The following is a 20561-nucleotide window of genomic DNA, read 5'->3' on the forward strand; positions in this document are numbered from 1 at the left end:
GTTCATAAACTCAATCAGGAAAATGAATACGTGTGAGACTAAATTGTTTTAGAACGTTGCAGTTTTTATATGCATCAAGAAACAATTTGGTAACTAAATTAAAGATATTTGGGTCATTGAGAATTTTAGAATTATTAATAGATTTAAAAGATTGAGTTATTTGCAATATTATGAGAATGTGTGGATTTAGATCTGAACAATACTGTATGCTTAAGGCATAATATGCTGGTGCTATCATTCACGTAGGAGCTAGTTAAGGCTTTGTGTGGGTCTTGTTTTGGATGCATTTCACTCTCCAGAGTGCACTTTTTTTTCCCTCTGCCAGTTTTTAACATTTATTTTATCTGTTCTTCTCAGGATATTGCATCTGAGTCATAGTTGCAATACTGCCCTTATCTGCAGTTTTTTTTTGTTTTTTTTTGGTTACGATATTTTTGTTTGCCTCACCTGCTATAGTTAATAAAGGTTATATCTTCAGCGATAGGAAATTTCCTTGAGAAGAGAGCCTTTGTGTCGACCACTAAACATGACACTTGGGTGTTGGCTAACCAAATGCAAAATGTTTGAAATCCAACTCTGATGACAGTCATCCTCTAAGGGTGGAGGGCAGAAGAAATGATGAAATGGGGCACATATACCAAGCTCGGGCAGCACTTTTTCCTTTTTGCCTGGCCAACATTTCCTGTCTTCCAGCTAATAACTGGTCTGCTGCTTTGGGCGAGGGCGACGAAGGATGTTATATATTATAAGGATATTATTACTATACAGACTCGAGAGGATGAACTCATGGTGACAGAAACAAACGTAAAATGAAATAATGTAGTCTTTGACACACTATAGATGCATGAAGCTCAGAAACCTTGAATCTTTATAATCCAATCCTGTCGTTGACGATGACTCTGTAGATCCCATTTGAAGCTTTCTCTCTCAAATTAGTGTGCATGTGAAACAGCTCTTCACATGAGCTTCCAGCACACCCAAATGCGTTGTCATGCGGCATCCTAGTTTCCTCACAGCATGACCACCGTGTTGTTGACTTCTTACTTAATGACTTCAATGAGCCGTAAACCAGCCCAAATTGGTATGCACACGTGCACATATCACCATTCCCGAGCATTCCTGGCTCCAGATGTGCACTATTAAGTCTGTAGAGGTCATTTCATCTTTCCCACCTGCTGACTTCCTGCCAGCTCACGTCATTTCTTCCTGAAGCAAATTCCATCCTGAATTTGGAGGAAGTAATACTTTGTGGTATTAGCATCTAGGATTGACTATAAAAGCAATATGTTGATCTGATTTGTTCGTGAATGCTAATTGTTGTGGTAAGGCCTGATGTTACTTGTGACTCCAAATGATTGACAGGTCATTGCACTAAATATGGCATATTGTTTGTTATTTTTGCAGTTTGAGCATTTCCATTTGAATATTTAAGACATATTCTACAAGCTCCAACACCAAATTCCCAAGATAGGGTCAATTTCAAAATAATTGGCTTCAGAAATAATGGCAATTCAATATCTAATTTTTGCTTTCATAAACCTTGCAATAAGGAAATCAGTTTTAATGTTTATTTTAAATGGGGTGGAGGGTTGAAATTCATCAATGTGTGTTCATTGTATTGTATGCTGGGTTAAATAATTCCAAATTCTTCTTATCTTGACAGTCCTTTTTACAATTGGCCTTTTGGAATATCCATTCATTTTCTGAACCATTCCATTCATCCTCATACTCATACCTAGGTGCAATTTAGAGAGTTCAATCAGCCTACGCTGCATGTCTTTGGATTGTGGGAGGAAACCAGAGTACCCGGAGAAAACCCACACAGGAGGACCGACCTGGATTCGAACCAAGGACACCAGAACTGTGAGTGTGATGCAAAATGTTTTATCCGTGATGTGATGCAAATTTCAGTCAAATTTCAAATTATCTAAGTGTCTCACCTATCACTAGTTTTGTTCTAAATCCCACCCCTCAGTTTTAGGATTATGGCCACACACAAATAATCTTTACAGCCCAGCCGTTGAATTAAAAAAACTTGACTGACATGTGCATCTGAAAAGTAATGACACAATCTGTGCCAGTCGGATTGCTTATCCCTTTCAAAAATCCTTAGCAACCCATCAAATTTGGATTCATTTGTTTTTTGGGGGAGTTGCTTATTAAAGTTGTCAGTCCTTCAATGAATTGAAAGGTTTTGTTCTTGATCGAATGGTGATGCCTGTTTGTTAAGATTGGTAAAACGTAAACAATTGCATATTTTTCTAACCTGATTTTGCAACAATACCTAAACAATATGCACCCGTCCACCAAGTTTGATGACCCTCTGATTTATGGTCTCCAAATAACGCCAGACAGAATGATTCTAGCGAGTTATTGTATCAATTAGTGGGTTTTGGCTTTTTTCCCTGTAGATAATGCACATTGCATGAAGCACTTGAGTAAAATAGTTATAAAGATTAGATCTCACCGTTATGACTGGGTGATTTGTGTGGAATGGTATTCCTGAGTGAAAACACATTTTGTAGGAACGCAAGACCGCAAAAGGCATTTTCATAGGTGGAGCTCCAGTGACATTTTTTTGAGGTGATTCACAGCTCTTCCCATTCTTTTTTGTTGTGTCATTCTGTGCACAGCCGTTTTAGACACGCACTTACTGGCAACTTTCAGATGCAGTTCTCAATGAAATAGTTGGAAATAGTCATTCCACAGCAATTCGATAATGTTCAAATATCTATAATGGCTGTTCTTGGATTGGATAACTTTATTCATCCCGTGTTTTGGGAAAAACTTAAAAACTTTATCTGGACAAGTCACGTTCTCAGATTCTTAATCTCAATTGTTTTGTAAACTTGTTATGTAGTGTTGATCGTAATTAAAGATTCGTTAACCTCGGCATCATCAGCCTTGTATAATCAGTGACTTTTGGTACACCATGTTCTTCTCTCGCTTTGCGTGCTTCACATATCATGAGTGCTAAGGAATAATAGGGGTGGAAATAACTTTAACAAGCAGCAGCTCTGTCACAACAAGCTGTTAAATTTGCCCAAGGCATGACTCCATTTCTTTGCCGAATGGAAAAAATAGCTTTTATTGATTTGTTTGTGAACTTTGATTTTTCTTTGAAATGCTAAAATTTATAATTTGCTGGGATTTAATCAAAATGGTTTACAGCTGTATTTGGTCCTATTTTTGTGAGCTACTATGAAGTGAGCACTCAAATAATTGACCAATTATAATTTTTCACATTAGTGTGCTTTCTATGGGAGGAATGGTTTGTCTTTCGTTTTATATGGTAATAAATACAAGCATACTATGATGCAATTCTTTAGTTCAAAGCATGGAAGATGGGCCTAGTAATTTGAAAGCAATGATTTATTTCACATGGCATGAGATGCCCCACCAGTCATCACGTAGACATTAAATAATTGTGATCTCTGAATCCGGGTCAACTCTTTTCATGTCCTTTTCGTTATCTGTATTTTCCCTCAATAACAGAAAATCCATTTTAGTCACACCAGAGGAATGTTGTCTCCTCTTGGAGAACAATGTCTACTGGCATTTTTTTTTTTTGCAAAAGAATTTGAATAAAACAAAGATGCCCTTGGCCAAAAAACATGTCAAACAGATCATTCTGAGTTTACAAAAAGATTGAACAGCTAACCCACTCTTTCCCAAATTACACTTTATTCATCAAGCAAAGACAATGGAGCACTTGAACTATGAAAAGGTGTGTTTACACTTGCAGTTTAGCGCTTTCTACTCTTGCCCGGAGCAGTGTGGGGTTCATTTTAGGGGTTACTGGGTTCGGAGAGCTGTGTGCTAGTTCGCCTGAAGGCCTGTCCTTGAACAGTGAGAATATGCAGCTTGCGAAGGCCTTTTTAGATTGACTGACTACGATTGTTGAAGCTCAGCCAGCTGACTGGAGGCCAGGCAAGACAAATCCAGGGCTCCTCATAAGCATTAGACAGTAGCCGGCTTAGTTGTGCGCCACATAAAAGGATTCCTGTCATTTTTGTCAGTTCGAAGCACGTCAACTTTTACTGCTTATATTGCTTGATATGTTGGTGAATTTGAGCAACTCACCCCTAAGCAAATTGCTGTAACCAGAGAACAGTTTAGTAAGTTAAGATAATGCCGAACATGTTTTTCCTCAGGTTAGAATTTGAATGAGATGCTCATTGGCTGACCTACAGCAGTTCTTCACTGGCAAGCTTTATGTGCTCATGTACCAACTAAAGCTGCCAGCTGAAGAACTGTTGTGGTCGGCTCTTCCCTGCAATGAAGACGGCATCTAGCGCCAGGACTCAAGTGTAATGATACTGACTGAAGGGGATTCATCCCTCTGTTTTCTACTACTTATCCTGTTCAGGGTTGCGGTTGAGCTAGACTTTATCCTAGGTGATTTGGGACAAGATGCATGGAACAGTCCATTTAATGTTTCTTCTGCAGCCTGTTCATGTGTTAAATTGTGTACCATGATACTTGCTGTTGCATGGAACAAAATAATTGCTTCGAGGAAGATTTGTGGAAACGCATACAGTGCAAATGGAAAGTCTAAACCTAGTTTAAAGGCTAGTTTGTTAAGATATAAATGTTTCTTGTACTTATCTGGGGTTTGCGTTCAAGTCAATGCTCATGGAATAGATCAAATGGGTAGTGGTAGGTTAGAAATCTTGCACTGTATTGTAATTTTAACAAACAATTTTGTAATTAAGGCCTTCAATACTGCTTTAAAATTGAAAAGAAAAAATAAATAAATTATAAAATAAAATTGTAATGAAACATTAGACAGTGTCTCCAATCCCTAACACCGTTGAAATCATCACTTTTCCAGAGTTTTCCAAAATACATTAATGCACTCCTGAAAATATAATTCTGGGGTCATTAGCAGATGCCATGACAGGCTTCTTAATCTCATCTACATCTTCATTAAAGGTCTCCTCTATGGTCTCCTTGAGGATCCTTTCATTTTGGCCGAGAGGAAAACCAATTTCGAAAATTAGAGTGGTTGTTCTAGCACCGCGATATTGTCTAAGAACTGTCTTGATGAACTTGACGTCGGGAGCTGGCATGTCACTTCAAGTGTGCTAGTGTAGCCCTCCTCGCATACCTTCCAGGACCTCAATAAAGACATGTAATGGATTTCTCCCATCTAGCCCACATGGAAAAGTCTTAATTTGTAGTTTGGTTTTGGGGCCAATCTGTAAAACCACCGGGAACTCTGTTTTTGTTGACAGTTAAGCAACTCAAACCATAAAGAAATCCCATTTTTACTTTATGTATCGGGATGATAATATCACGACAGAAAACTGCTGCTGTTTTGCTGTCCTCCATATGGTTGTGTTTGTCCCAAGTTGTCAAAAGATAAGCCATTCTCCTGAATGTATTACTACATACTAACCCAACGGTAAATACCGAGGTAAAGAATCCTTTTCCGTGACCCTCAGCACTCATAAATGGAACTTCAAGGGGCCAATGTCCAGACCAGGATATGAAAGAGCATTTAAAGCTGCCAGCCAGAGTCCGACACGGAAGGAATGTTCCGGAGCCTTAACAAAACCAGATGCCCCATCTTATGCGCACACATGGTCTGGGGTGTCTGCTCAGAAGAACAAAATTCTTACTCTTCACCACAAATTGAATCGAGAACTCCAAGTTTTTGGTGGATCCCTTTCTGTGTCTTCTGACTCTTTTGCCCTAATCTCCTTATCTCCTCTAGTCCTCTTCACCCTTGTGTTTGTGGAGTTTTTCCCTCAACCTTCACCTTTACTCCCACACGTGCATGTACACCCATGTACACACATGAGAAAGACCAAATGGGATTATTGCACTGTCTCTCTCTCTCTCTCTTCTGTACATCCTCTTCTGGCAGCTTTGCCAATATCTTGCAACGGTGCATGTAAAGGTCAGACATTGACAGTGTATTGGGTAGATTTTAGGTCAAACACACCTCTGTTGAGGGCATCAAGAACGTGCTCATTGTGTGAGAAGAAAGGCAAAACATGTATTCTCCCCTTGTTACAGTTTTTAGATTCACCACAGTCATTTATTGAATGCAGTAAATAAATGTTGGCAATCCCATCATATAATTGTAGTGCCAAATTGTCTGTTCTGAATCCAATCAGAACCAGACTTTTGCTCATACAGTATTTGTGCGGAGACATGAAATCCAGAGGTCTGCTTCTAGTGTGTTGAGATGGACCCAGGGATGACCCAGGACATGCTGGAGAGACTATATTCCCTAGCTCAACTGGAAACAGTCAGAGATCCCTTTGGATAAGTGACTGGGGAAAAAGAAGTCTGTGCTTTCCTTGTCAAATTACTGCCATTGACCTGACCTTAGATATGTGGAGGACGAAGGAACACACACACACACTAATAAATAATAGAATCTTGTCAGAGTAGTACTAGTAAATTAACTCTCAATATACACACAGATCCACAAGCATGATTTTTACCCAAAAAATAAGGTTGCGGTTTCGTGTTCTTAAAAACCTATGACAAAATGGAAGGAAAGGACGCAGCAGAGAACAATGGAAAACGACTAATACTCGTTGTGTTTTTCAAGAGGCGTGTTTGAATGTGAAATGTAGTGTGTCAGAGGAGGGTCCCAAAAAACATGAAATTTTACCACAGCTACTCTGGCCACAGACTAGTTTTCATTCACCATGCCCTCTATTTTATTTAATTTGTTCATTTTTTCCCCCTACATGTACATTTCTCTACCAGGAAAGCAGTTTTAGAGTATAGAAAAAGATTTCCACTGCTGAGCGGGTATCAGGTGACACTCAAAGGTTGAATGTGTGTGTCGACGTAGCGGAGTCACGCAGGCAGGATAAGGTTGCTGCTGCTCCTTGGACGCTATAGAAGCACGGCATGTAAAATCATCAGGCCCTATAGATATCTAGATGAACCCCATCTCCCTTTCACAGCAAACTCACATGTACTCTGTAACTAGTTCAACTCGCCAGATTTTAGTAGTTCTTTTTTTTGTAGTGTCTACTGCGCTTTTCTTTTAGTCAAAGCAGTCCGAAGCTCCAAGGCCAGTCCCCGAAGAGGTGTGCAAACTTTTTCTGAATTCTTCCTGAGGGTGAAATCATGTGAAAGCTGCTTAGGCAGATTATCCCTGCCTCGACGGCAGCTGGCAATGAGATCCTTGGGAGTGCACCTGACTCAATACTGGCTATGACGCAACTACAGGCTGTGGCTCAGCGGGCTGCCACAATCCTCTGTGACCTTTGGCCCCCAAAATGAAAAATGCATCTTGGGCCTTAAACCTTACTGTAAAACACGTTACATTGCCTTTTCTTACTTTCGTACAAACTTTATAAAGCCCAATTGGAATTAATGTTGTTGAGGGGTCTGATACAGTACAGAGTTCTACCCCTCCACTGCTGTTTTCTATCTAGCTGTCCAAGGGGGACTTTTTAGCTGGACCTTGTAGTTGGTTCTCAATATCATCACTCTATTACGCACAGTTTAGTAGGCAACTTTGTCATTTAAGAACAATTAAATCCCATATATCCACTACGTGTCAAAGTCACCATAATGATTGGCAAATGTCATGAGCTTCTCACGACACTGCCACTCCACCCAATCAGAGCAAATGATTTTAATATTCAAATATTGAATCCACCCACTTGCATAATAATGAGAATAAAACTTTTGCTCAAGGGCCAAGAGAACCAATAAAGTTTGAAGAATGACATTCCAAGCAGTTTCATCTGTAATTTTTTTGTAGTATTGTATAAATTGTACACAATAAAATATTTTTGTTGTGATATTGTCAACTAATGTTGAAGAGTTTTGGAGACCATTTTATCTTGGGGCAATCCAAAAGGATAGTGCAATGACTGCATGCAGTTCTAAAAGAGCCCCTATTCGTGATATGTTTTACACATTGAAGTTGGTACTTGGCTTGTACTAAGCTCCCAAAATAGATACAAGTTTCAACTGGGTGGGCTGAGATGTGAGGGTGGGGGGGACTCATATGATGCGTAGCAAAGAGAGAAACTTTTTGTAAAACCATTGCAGCTACACATTTAAATCACTCAAAGTGCATCCAAGGTCCTCCTGTTCCACCAGTCTGGTGTTCCACATTGAAGGCCTGTTATGTAATTCACTGATTTCCAACCAGGGTAGCATTGTGAGTACATGGAGACGACAGCATTACTATTTCTCTATTCATACGCTGTGACATTTTTAGTTGATTAAAAGCCGTGAGATTTTTGCAATGTGAAATACACTCCAGGTTAGGAAACACTAAGGTAATTGAATGGAGAGAGCGAAGCATGTCAATAGCAAGGCGCCTGTGACAGCTAGACACACAAACACGTGTTACAGTTAGGGGTCAGAAGGTGGACGGTTCATGTACGCATGTACATACGCACTGCCACAGGGGTGAATACATCTTGTGTTCAGATATGAAAGCCAAACATACATGTGGGCTGAAAGGGGAAAGAGCGAGCGAACGTTAACCCGGAAAAGTTAAAAATAAGTGGACCTGCACCTTATAAGATGGGTCTGTTTGGACTGAGGCGACTCAGAGTTCAATGAAAACTGACAACTTAATCCTTTGTAAGAGATTGAAGCAGCGCTACAATGATGGCGCTCAAGTTTAACGCAAGCACCAAAGCTCATGTTGGTTGTAGTAGTTAACCAACAAAAAGGAAATCCAATTGCGTATAAGATAATGTGGCCATCAGGCATGCCATTCGTATTATGAAAAAAAGAAATATCGCATTACTTCTCTAGTCTCATGTCCGTTAGTAGAAAATAGAAGACTTATCTGTTCGAATGAGGGGGAGCGCGTGTTTGCCATTTGCAATGGAAATTGATTTACCACATCATTTTAAACTTGAACATTTCCTTTTACATTTGAAGTGGAAAATGTACACGATGGACTATATCCACAGATATTAAAAACACATGTATCATTCAAATCTAAAGAAAATACCAATTAATAATGTGATTTTCTATCTTTGAACTGAACCTTCAAATTTGGTGTAACAAAAACAATCTAATTTGGGGGATAAAAATGTTTTAACATATTTGACAGTGTAAAAAAAACTAGTATTTAATTTTTATTTCTATAAACCCTTTTATATTATAAAATAGCAAACCTATTTTCTGGATGCAAAAGTTCAAAATCGTCTCGCCCTGAGGATTGCGTGTTACAGACCAAATGACCTGGACCTTACTTTTAATTTTCACAGTCTAGTGTATTGTGAAGCTTAATTGCATGATATTGCATGGCTCTTGCCAATAAACCATTTTGCTGCTATGATACATTGACTGCTGGCCTAACTTCTAATCTGTCATATTTGTCAATGAATTGCAACAAATACGATGCTTGGGGAAATAAATGCTGCCATACTCAGGCTTCTTCTGGCATATAGTGAGTCTATTCCAGCAGTTTCCTTCGGTTAGTAAATTACCTCAGGTTTATAAATAGTATATCTTAACAGGTAATCTCTCCAGGAAGCACTAGTGTAGATGACAAAGTAGACTTAGTCTGCTGATCACTCTCCTTAGTGTAGCCATTGCATCTTATTCAGGTGTTATCCATGTGTTTCCTAACAGCCAGATGATTTGTCTGTCACCACCGGGTTAAGTCTTTTGGGTTCAGACAGGATGGCCACTGAACAGCACCCATTTAATCTCTTGACCTAGTCCAGACAAACAAGATTAGACCAGCTTGTTGGCCAGGGATATCCTCACCTTGTGTTGCCCGTGCTTCACGCACATTCAATTTCCCTCTCCCCTTTCCTTTCACATTCCCCATCGGAAAAGGTCAATAGGTCACGTCGCAGAACTCATCTGGGAGCACCAGGACTATTTCGGCCAATGAGCCGAGCCAGAAGCATGGGCTGGGCGGTGTGTTCACATGAAATTAGATCTCAAAGTATAGAAAGCAATGTCAAGAGGTAATAAATAATCGGTAGTGGTCATCTGTGTAAAAAAATCAGTGGCCGTGCTCAATATGGCTGTGGTACTTTGTACCCTGTGACCTGGAAAAATATGCATAGTAATTTTTGCTTTTTTTCCCTGCAAAATTAGATTTTTATTGTCATGAGTTTCCAAATTTAAATCCAGTCCACTCATAAGCCTGGTGGAGTAGCAATTTTATTTAATATTCTCTCCAAGAATAAGAAGAACAACAACCACAAAAGCAGGTGAGCTTTTGAGACCTCCCTACCTAAAAAGACCACAAGGGTGTAGAGATATGAACATATTATTAAGACTATCAGTTGCTGCTTTTTAAGGCAGGCTTGAATCTTGTCTTTTGTGATTAAAATAAATGAAATAAATAAATAAAACAATGCTGTCAATTAATGTTGACATTTACATGCAGCCATGTGTGTTCTCGTCATGAAACTATTGAGGCAAGCACATCCAGAAAAATGTATTTAATGATAGGAGTAGACTTCTGGTTCTCTAATCTTTCAAACTTTGGCTCGTGAAGCAATGTTATGTAAATCAATTTGTTCCAGAATGAACCACATCACCGTGTTCATGCATTGCATACATTTGCCCTTTGTTCCCGCTGCTATGTGTTCTGGTATGTAGCTAAAGGTCGAGGACTGGCGGAGAGCAACCTGGTAGAGGCCCAGTTAGGGGGTAAAAAAGCAGAGAGAAACGGAAGTAGTTTAGAAAGTGGGTTGCAGAATCAAAAGCAAACTGCACAAGCTTGGTAAATTGATTAAGAAGCTGCTTGTAGCTATGTGGGTTTTAAGAGCAGCAAGAAATGTGCACACCTTTGCAAATCTAAGCTATGTGTTATTCCAGAAATGTCTCACTTGTCGATAGCCACGGAATGACTTCACACGACACTTGTGCAGGCTGTTCCTGAGAATGTTGCAAGTCAGGACACACATACGCACGCATACAGCGCAGCAGTCTTCCCTTTGGCCTCAAACTCTATGCATAAATTAAAAGGAAAGTTTTACATCATTTGATAATATATAAATATATATTCATCCGTGTTAAAAGGGTGAACAGAAAAGTTACAACTAGATGGATAGAATTATATTGATAGAACTGGAAGCTACTATATAATGTTTCAGTGTCATTGAGAGCAATGGCCATCCAATCCGTTTGAACTGTGAGGGGGTGGTAATGGCACTTTATCACTATCAATGGCAGCTAATGTATTCACGCTGAAATACATTTGAGAATAGTTTTTCTTTGACCTCATTATTTATTATATGTTAGAAAGAAATGACATGAAAGGAGGATCATGAAAGGAAGATCCTTCCTTCCGTCGCAAGCTTTTTTTTTTTAATCGATATTTAATTTTTGTCTTTATACTTACCCAATGGGAGGTTTATCAGAGGTTGTCATCATTAGTCATTTATCTTCCATACCGTGCATCTTCGTAAGGGTTGCAGGGGGTTTGCCGGAGCCTATATCAACTGACTTTGAGCAACGGGCTTATTAGTACACCCTAGACTGGTCGCCTGTCAGCCATAGTAACATTTTATGGTAATTTTATTACCTTATAGAGTGTGGGCCTTTTTCTATTTTTGCTTATTAATAACTGTATTCAAGGTTTATCCATTTTTAGGTGTTGGAACTGTGCCTCCTAATGTTACTAAAAATCCACAAAAAATACTAGAATGTTTATCATTGGCATGTAACAGAGTGTAATACAGTATATGTATCTATTTTTTATTTATTTATAAAATTCTGCCTTATAGATAGTTTGTACAACTGTTTTTCACATGAAGTGTACATGTATGTGTCATCTATAATAAATATTTCCTATTTCTTTAATGCCAAATGTTTGTCTGGGGAAATCCTTTGGGATCTTTTGATGATTTAAGCCTGCTATGTAAACTATTTTATTTGATAAAACAATAATTTCTCATTATTATAATCATTTGCAGGTATGAAGAAAGAAACAAATATTCATGACACTAATTGAAACAGATGACCACAAAGCATGTTTTCCAATGCGGGTTGTTCCATGAATTTTATGTTGAATTCATTCATATGTCAGTCTTCACACCTAGTGGTAAATAACCTAAATCAAATTTTTATTGCTGGCTAAACCGAATCAAAGCATTCGCTGGAGGAGTGAATTACATCATAGAAAAGAAATGTGGTTTAACACTTTCCTTATACTTGAAAAAAAAATATATATATAAATATATATTTGACACCCTGCAAAAATTTGTTCTTGAGCAACTGCCATTTGTTATGCAATACTTTTTTTCACATGTGTGACCTTGTTCTCTGAAGAATCCAAATTGTTGAAATAGGTGCCAGTGGAACACTTTAAAGGTGAGCTGCTTGGGAATCAGCAAGTCTGTTCATTTTCTCCTCATTGGTTAAAACTCAAAACAAAGCATATGATTTCCACTTGTAGAAATGTGAGTGAATGCACAATTTTAACTCTCTTGTATGGTGTATTTTAAAAGTGTCGTGTTTTCCCTCTTCAGTCAGAACACAGTAAACCATCGTCATAGTGTTGCAAGGCAATTTTGTAACAATAAGAAGAGATAGAAATGAACCCCGTCACCCCTACCATTTTCCCTATCTTGAATCCACATTGATAATCATGAACTGGTGTATTGTGTGGGAATATTGTGCATCATGGAAGGTGAGTTCCTCAGTGTGATATGTATATGAATGAATGCCCTTTACACAGCTAGCTACTCCTCCCCGGGAAATCCATGAGTGCACTTTCCACAAATAGAGCATGACTTGCTGTAAGTGTAACTAATGCATCACAGGAGCAGGTTTCCAACAGGGCCCAATGTGACAGTTCTGACCAGGCTCTCTCTCTCTCTCTCTATGGTTGCTTGTGGTCAAACCTGTTCTCAAAAGACACTTGTGTATAGGTTCAGCAAACAAGGTTAGTATTTGATGACTTGGGCCACTGTATACACATTCAAATGCTTGCGCATGTCGTCGGGGAGCGAGAGATGCATAGACAGGGCCAGTGAAGAGAGGTGCAGGCTGTGTGACGCAAGCAACAATGAGTCAGAGGGACACAAAGCCTGAGTCATAGCACTTTTTCTTCTCCAACAGGTTGGATGGATAAATGTTCAATGTGCATATGCTTACGGTACAAATAGTATTTCACCCATAAGGCTCTTTAAAGATATATTGATTAGGTTGAATCGAGAGATGGCATTATTTTTAACGGTGTTATTGGTGTATTATGCTGTAACCATAGCAATTGCAAACCTGTCATCCAAGACATTCACCACGCCATATGTATGTCCCTGTTACATTTTCACAGTTTCTAACGCAAGTGTAAACCCTGTCAGGAACAATGAAGCTTTTCAATTGGAGTGTGCATGCATTGTTCTTGCTCAGAGAACATTATCAATCTGTATGTGCCGAAATAGCACGCTGTCTTGTGGAAGTGTAGCCAACTTGGGAGGCGGGAATACTTGGTTTCAGTCGCAGATCTTTTTTCGACAATCTATTCATCTTTTTCCTACCTGTCATTCCCAATTTGGAGGATTTTTTTTGCTGAAAATAATCCTGAGATACAATGTACATTAACTATAGCTGTAGTGATTTCTAGCAAATCATTTCTAGTAGGCAGCAAGAGGACAAAATTGATTTGAATATGTTTTCAGAACTGTAAGGTGGACATGTTCATCATTCTGTCACTGTGCCACCCCTTGAAAGTAATGATGAATGGAAAATAATAATAAAATATATGAGGGAGGTAATTGAAAAATCCTGGTGTCTATAATATCTTCCAATGCTGAAATGAACTTTGTACCATCAGGATCATTTGCAGCTGGTAGGTGTAACCTACTTCATAGCAGTCTGCCCCACACCCAAAGTCACATACACAAACCGGATGAAGCGCTAAGCCACCTTTCGTAGATATTGACTTTAACACATCAGCTGCTATTGGCAGCACAAAACTTTCATTCCATTTGAGCTGATTCTGAGTTGAAGATACATGTGTAAAGCAATAAGTTTTACTTGATTTTATCACTACTTTTAGTCCAGATTGATTTTTCCACAATTACACTATGTATATATTACACAGAACAATACGCGGAAAAACCAGGTGAAACTTTCAAAAAAATATCTGACTGCTGATTGGTTAGGTTTGGTTGATTGGTTCCCTTGAAAAAACATTTGAGGGAATTTATTTGATTCTCTTTTAATGTGAAAAATGTATTTCACACAAAACTTGGACCAAACTGCAAGAACTGTTATGTATTCCATCATAGAATTTGAATTCATTTTTGCTTATACTAGGCTTACCTTCAGAAAGCGACCAATCCACATTGAACCCCATTATAATGTATTGTTCCGCCAAAGAGGAAAATCTTTTTGTGATCTTCTTTACACATCTTCTCATGAAGAAATGAAGTGTATTTCCTGAAAACAAAATCTGAATTCGTATCGAGCTTTGAGAACTGAACTAGACAGCCTGCAAGGCTGAAGTTGTCAACAAGAAGGCCTGAAACCTAAAAATCTGGATGTGCGCCAAAGGGATCCACTACCAGACAACCTGTTGTTCAATACTATTTCATTTCAGACTTCTTTGGAGGTTGCAGCACATTCCACCATATAATTGTTCTATTTGAACGCAGATACCAAACCATGATAATTCCTATTGAAATACTCATTTCCATGCCCAAACAAAAAAAGGGGGAAAATACAAAGCCAAAGTCCTAGTATTGACGCACTTGCAGGAGATTAAACATTAAGAGTACTCTAAACTACTTGCAGACATGGTGAAAGAACATTATAGGCACACATGCTCACGCAGCCGAACACAGATGCGATGGAAGAAAGGTCACGGAGTGCTGCTTTGTGTAATTGTCTGCTTTCAGCATTCACTGCATTGCTCACATCAGCATGAAAATCGTGGAAATTTCCTCTGGAATGAAAATAATGCTTTGCACTCCCACATATTTACATCCAAAAATGTGCACATGTGCACATGTGCGCAGCACTGGTAGACACCATTGATGCTTAAAAAATGGGGTTAGGGTTTGGCTTATGGGTGTGGTAGGTCATAAAATGTTCCTTTCTTGTTGGGATGCCGAATATTTTTTCATCTGTACTTTAAAAGGTTGATTTGCTGAGCCTTAATGCCTTAATTTGTAGTGGTCCAGATCATAATTAGTCATTTTAGATTTGCTGATTTCCACTCAATTCAGCTTTGATTTGTCCGATAAAAATTAAAAGTCTAATTAGAATACAATGTTCATCTGATTAAACATAATTTCAGATTCTTCCTAGCCATCCAACAAAGATAAAGATGTTCAATTTGATTTCACATACATTGAATACGTTTATAAATGAGGTAATATTGCTCATTTTAAGACAGTCGCACAACGCAGCCAATGCTTTTGTTGTTTCTAGATGTTTCCCCAAGACGACGATCAGTGTTGATGACGGGTACACAATCCTATTATCCCTGCCTGAACTAATCTTGCTGCAGAGATGTACACCACATATTTACGGACACCCTCATTGCACACATATTAATGACAATAGAAGGAGACTAATATATTTTTTAAAAATGTCAGATATGCAAGAGACGCTGCTCATGGGCTTAGAGGGCATCAAGAAGACAATCCTGCATGGTGGGACTGGAAAAATTCCCAAATTCATCACTGGAGCAAAGGTAATTCTAATGCAATGTATAATGTAATACTACTTTATTATTTGAGGATGATATATACACATGTATTCCTGATTTAAATGTTGTTTACTATCTCTTGTGAAGTAGATCCGTGGACATAACATCAGTACTATATATTAAAATACACATTAATCAATTCAAGGCTTAGTATTACTGCGATACATAATAATGTCAGTAGAGGGGGACAGAATTACAAAAATAATCTGTATTTTAAATGTTATATATGTATATACAATCTTTAACAATAGAGATAAACATATAAGGAAAATATGGGGAGACATTATTAGTAAAAGCAAGTCAAAGTTAATACAATTTTACCTGAATGAGGATATTTATAAACACTTGAATTGCTGTCTTACATATTAAATGTATTTGCATTAACAGCAAATATGCGCCAGTTTTTTTTCTTTTTTAATGGAAATGTCGTTATAGATTAATCAAACACAATACGTAATCATGGGATTGTAGCCACTGCGCTTGAACGTGTCCGCAAGCAAGTTTCCTTATAAAAGCACGTTCTTGTGCAACAAAAATAACTTGGCAGTCACTTTTCTTGCCTGTTATACAATCATTTGTTGGCCTGTTCAATAATTCTTCATATGTGATGTAACAGAGAAACATCCTGTTTTCCATGTGAATTCCAATACGTGTTATAATAACTCAGTGACCAACACTAAATGGAAGTTGAGCATATTACAGGTTCACATTACAATTCATGTTGGGTGCTTGTTTCGGTCCAGGTGACCTTTGACTTCCGCACCACGCTCTGTGATGACGAGCGCACGGTGATCGATGACAGCAAAGCGGTGGGCACGCCCATGGAGATTGTGATCGGAAACATGTTCAAATTGGACGTCTGGGAGACGTTGCTGGCCTCGATGAGGATCGGAGAGGTGGCCGAGTTCTGGTGTGACATCATTGTGAGTAGACAATTTCTTGAAAAAGAAAACAGAGCTTGAGCAAATCAGTGAGAAAATACATGAGAATATATATTGAAGAAAATCCATAAAACATCTTCAACTCACACTCAGTTTGATATGTCCCTAGTCATTTGATATTTCTATCAAACAACAGTACAAATATTTATACTCTAACCCTTTCCACTTAATGTCCTGCACAAACAACAAAAAATATTTGACTGAGTTAAGAAATATTTTACATTTTTTTTATCTGTATAAGCACATGTATGTGACTGTATGCATGTGTGAGGGGGAGACATATGGGTGGGGAGGCATGCTGTCATCAGTAATCTGAGGCAGTCTCTCTTTTGCTTAATCGGCTCGGATTCCTTCTGAATCAGCACTACTGCCATTCCTCTACTTTGATTAGATGTGAAAGGGCTCCGAGTATTTTGTCTCGCCTTTGACTGACTCAAAACACACATTTCGCACACGCACACACCTATGTAGAACTTTTTAACACAACGCAGATGTGAGGTGTGGCATAGGAAAGCAGTCTGACATGATGTAGAGCAGACTTGTTGCTCTGACAATTAAACAACTAAGATGGATTCAAGTCGTAATTATAATGGAAAGCAAGGTTGAGAAAAAATTACAGGAACTATAAAATAAGGACCAGGTCAAAAATGAAAATGGCTGCAGTACTGTCATTTTTCATGTGGAAAAAGGAATTTGACAATTTAATTTGATCGGTTTAAGCATTTCATAGTATTATACCCCAATAAAATACATGACTTGGTTATGACATCACAACCAGAATGTAGATGATTGTTGGACTAGCTTTCTAGAGCTGTGTTAGCTACTTTGTGTAGACAAAACAACGTCACCCTCATGTAACTAATAAGCCTATTCTGTCTCTTTTTGGGATGGCTTTATTTAATGTTAGTCTTCTATCATTTTAATTCACACGTAGCATTAAACAGGAACTATTGAACTCACACCAATTGAAAAATGCAAGCCTTTTTTTTGTTTGTTTTTTAATTCACTGGATTGTTCTCCAAAGCACACCGGAGTATACCCCCTTGTATCCAAGAGCATGAGACGCATTGCAGACGGCAAAGACCCTGTGGATTGGCATGTCCGCACGTGTGGCATGGCCAACATGTTTGCCTACCACAGTCTGGGCTACGACGACCTGGACGAGCTGATGAAAGAACCCAAGCCTCTCTTTTTTATCCTGGAACTGCACAAGGTCAGAGTAGAAGTCAAATGATGAGGACAATCTGAGTCCGTGAATGTGCAGGATTGTCAGAAATGGGAATATTTGGCAGGTGATGCAGCCCAGCGAGTACAATAGGGAATCCTGGGCTTTGAATGATGAGGAGAGGCTGAAGGTGGTCCCTGTACTACACGGTCAGGGGAACAAACTCTATAAGCAGGGACGCTACCAAGAGGCTACGCTCAAATACAAGGAGGCCATCATCTGCATCAAGAATGTACAGACCAAGGTGAGCATTTATGGCATGTTGAAACACTCTTATGTAACATAGCGTGGAGGTGAAAACCTCTTCTGCACGTTTGTGTGTGTATGGGTCATGATTAGATTAGGATATGACTTGTTGGTTAAAGGAAAAAGCGTGGGAAGCTCCATGGTTGAGGCTGGAAAAGATGTCCCACACGTTAACACTCAACTACTGCCAGTGTCTCCTACGCATGGAAGAGTATTATGAGGTCATCGAGCACACCAGCGACATCATTAACCAACACCCAGGTCAGAAGTACACACATATATTTCATATTCATGTGGTGAATGAGAAACCTGTGAAGTTTATGAGAGTGTGTTTTGCTCTTTACATGCTGGGAAGGATTTTTATAGTGTGACGTGGACTTTTTATGAGAGTCCCAAGTGTTTTTTTTCCTCGTGCCTTTGCAAAATTGCAACAAAACAAAGTGGTAGTTCTGATATTAACCACTGCTCCTGAGAAACGCACCTAAAAATAACAATAAAAGTCACTTTTAGGTTCTTTATGTGATTTGGGATGCACAGTAATTACCGTAATGTCTCTTAAAGATGAGCACAGTCCATTGAGACAGGCTGGAAAAACTGAAAATACTAAAATACTACTTTAGAGTGCAAATCTAAACAATATTTTCCAGTTTTTCTTAGTATATTTATAGTGAGACCAAAATAATTTTGCTATACTGTAGGTTCTCCTTTTTAATATTACATTAAGGGTAGTTTTCCTTATATGTAGCTTTTGAAAAAAAAATCCAGCATAAGTTATTCTGAAAATGGCCATTAAAGATGATTTTAGTGCACATTATGACTGGGACTAACAACCCCTAATAAAGCAGTGTGGTCACAGTAAATCCTGTGATGTAAACTAAAAAAAAGATGTCTGTAGGATTAAAGTTGAAAACTAAAGGATTGACCTTTAAAAGCAATTTTTGGTGGTCCGCCAGGTGTTATGAAGGCTTTCTACCTGCGTGCAAAGGCTCATCTTGAGGTGTGGAATGAGGCAGAGGCCAGGCAGGATTTGAGTAAGGTTTTGGATCTGGATCCCAGAATGAAGAAGGCTGTGAAGAAGGAACTGGCGGTGCTGAATATGCGCATGGAAGAAAAGAATCAAGAGGACAGGACCAAGTATATGGGCATGTTTTGAGTTGACATCAATTTGGCAAGGAAACAGTAATTTGGCACATTACTGGCTATTGCTGACTTTTCATCCAACTATCAGGTAAATGATACTGTATGATTTTGATAGATCTTAAGCATTTGCATTTTTGCATTAGGTTATTGAGTAGTTTTGCATAATAATATGCCTAAAAAGATGACATTTTTCAGAGTGCATTAATAATTATCTCTGCACATAAAATGGCTGTAGCTCATATGTTTGGCTGCTTTCAGTCATCTTCTTGATTTCAAAATCCTGTAGTACAAAAAAAATGAATAAAAAAAAAGTAGTTCTGCCTCTTTACACGAGGTGTCACTCCATCCACATGCACACTTTGATGCTGGTGTTTGAATGTGTTGCGGTTGCAGCAGGCCAACTCATGCTCCCTCCCATCCTTCCTTCATCCTTCCAAGCTGCAGCAAAACTTTATGAGGAGTCCAGAGGCTCATAAAACGGTATCATGTTGGCTGGAGCTATTGTTTGTCTCTGTCTATTCCCCACATTCTGCAAGAACCTGCTTGTCAATATATAGTTAAACAGTATTTATTCTTGTTGTTTGCTAGTGTCCTGGTGTGTTTTTTAATATGCAAATTGCATTGCAGCTCCTTATCATCACAGTAACCAACAATAATAAAAAAAGGAGGTTTCAATGAAACATTCATTTCTGAACTGCTTATCTTAACAAGGGCTGCAGTTTATAATTCATTCATTGCTCAATGCAATTTTGTGCATTTCTCGGAAATATTGGCTTTTATCTAAGACATAAAAATGTTTTTTTCTAATTTTTAATTAAACAAGATTGTTTCTGCTGGGATTAACTTGATCACAGTTTCCCCAATCATTTAAAATTAATGATCCTTTTACCAAACCGCTTATCCTCAGAGGACTAATGGGGGGTGCTGGAGCCTACCCCAGTTTACTTTGGGCACCAGGTGGGGGACACCCTGAATTGGTGGCCAGCTAATTGCAGGGGGGCAAGGGGAGACAGACAACAATTCAAGCCACTTAAGATCCAACCCATTTTACCTGGGAGTGAATGATCCCTGCCAGCCTCTCCAGTCAAAATATCTTGGACGTCTAACAGCGTCATTGAGTGGCCTAATGAGAATTAAATCTCACTGAACATTGGATTGTATTCTGTAAAGTCCTCCAAACAGACTTTGCGTGTTGATGAATGACGGCGGAAGACTGTGCCACTGAAACATGGACGGAGAATAAAATTCTGCATAGCAGCACAAAGCACCGCTGGCTTCTTTCCATAAAACATTGGTGCTGATGCTGAGGGAAGGAGGGACGGAAGGATGGAGGGAACTCCTTGCTCTCTTCAATTAACATCAGCAGCATCAAGTTAGG

General features: G+C 38.8%; 1 protein-coding gene across 1 annotated transcript; it reads left to right on the forward strand.

Moving 5' to 3' along the window:
- The first annotated feature begins 15403 nt into the window (after positions 1-15403).
- aipl1 (aryl hydrocarbon receptor interacting protein-like 1) lies at positions 15404-19863 on the forward strand. Its single transcript, XM_077722676.1, has 6 exons — positions 15404-15616; positions 16375-16554; positions 17597-17785; positions 17865-18041; positions 18163-18304; positions 18997-19863. The coding sequence occupies exons 1-6, from the start codon at positions 15512-15514 to the stop codon at positions 19194-19196; spliced, it is 993 nt and encodes a 330-aa protein (XP_077578802.1). The 5' UTR covers positions 15404-15511; the 3' UTR covers positions 19197-19863.
- The last annotated feature ends 698 nt before the right edge of the window (positions 19864-20561 follow it).

This window comes from Stigmatopora nigra, chromosome 8 (assembly GCF_051989575.1).
Source record: "Stigmatopora nigra isolate UIUO_SnigA chromosome 8, RoL_Snig_1.1, whole genome shotgun sequence".
In the NCBI taxonomy this organism is placed as follows: domain Eukaryota; kingdom Metazoa; phylum Chordata; class Actinopteri; order Syngnathiformes; family Syngnathidae; genus Stigmatopora; species Stigmatopora nigra.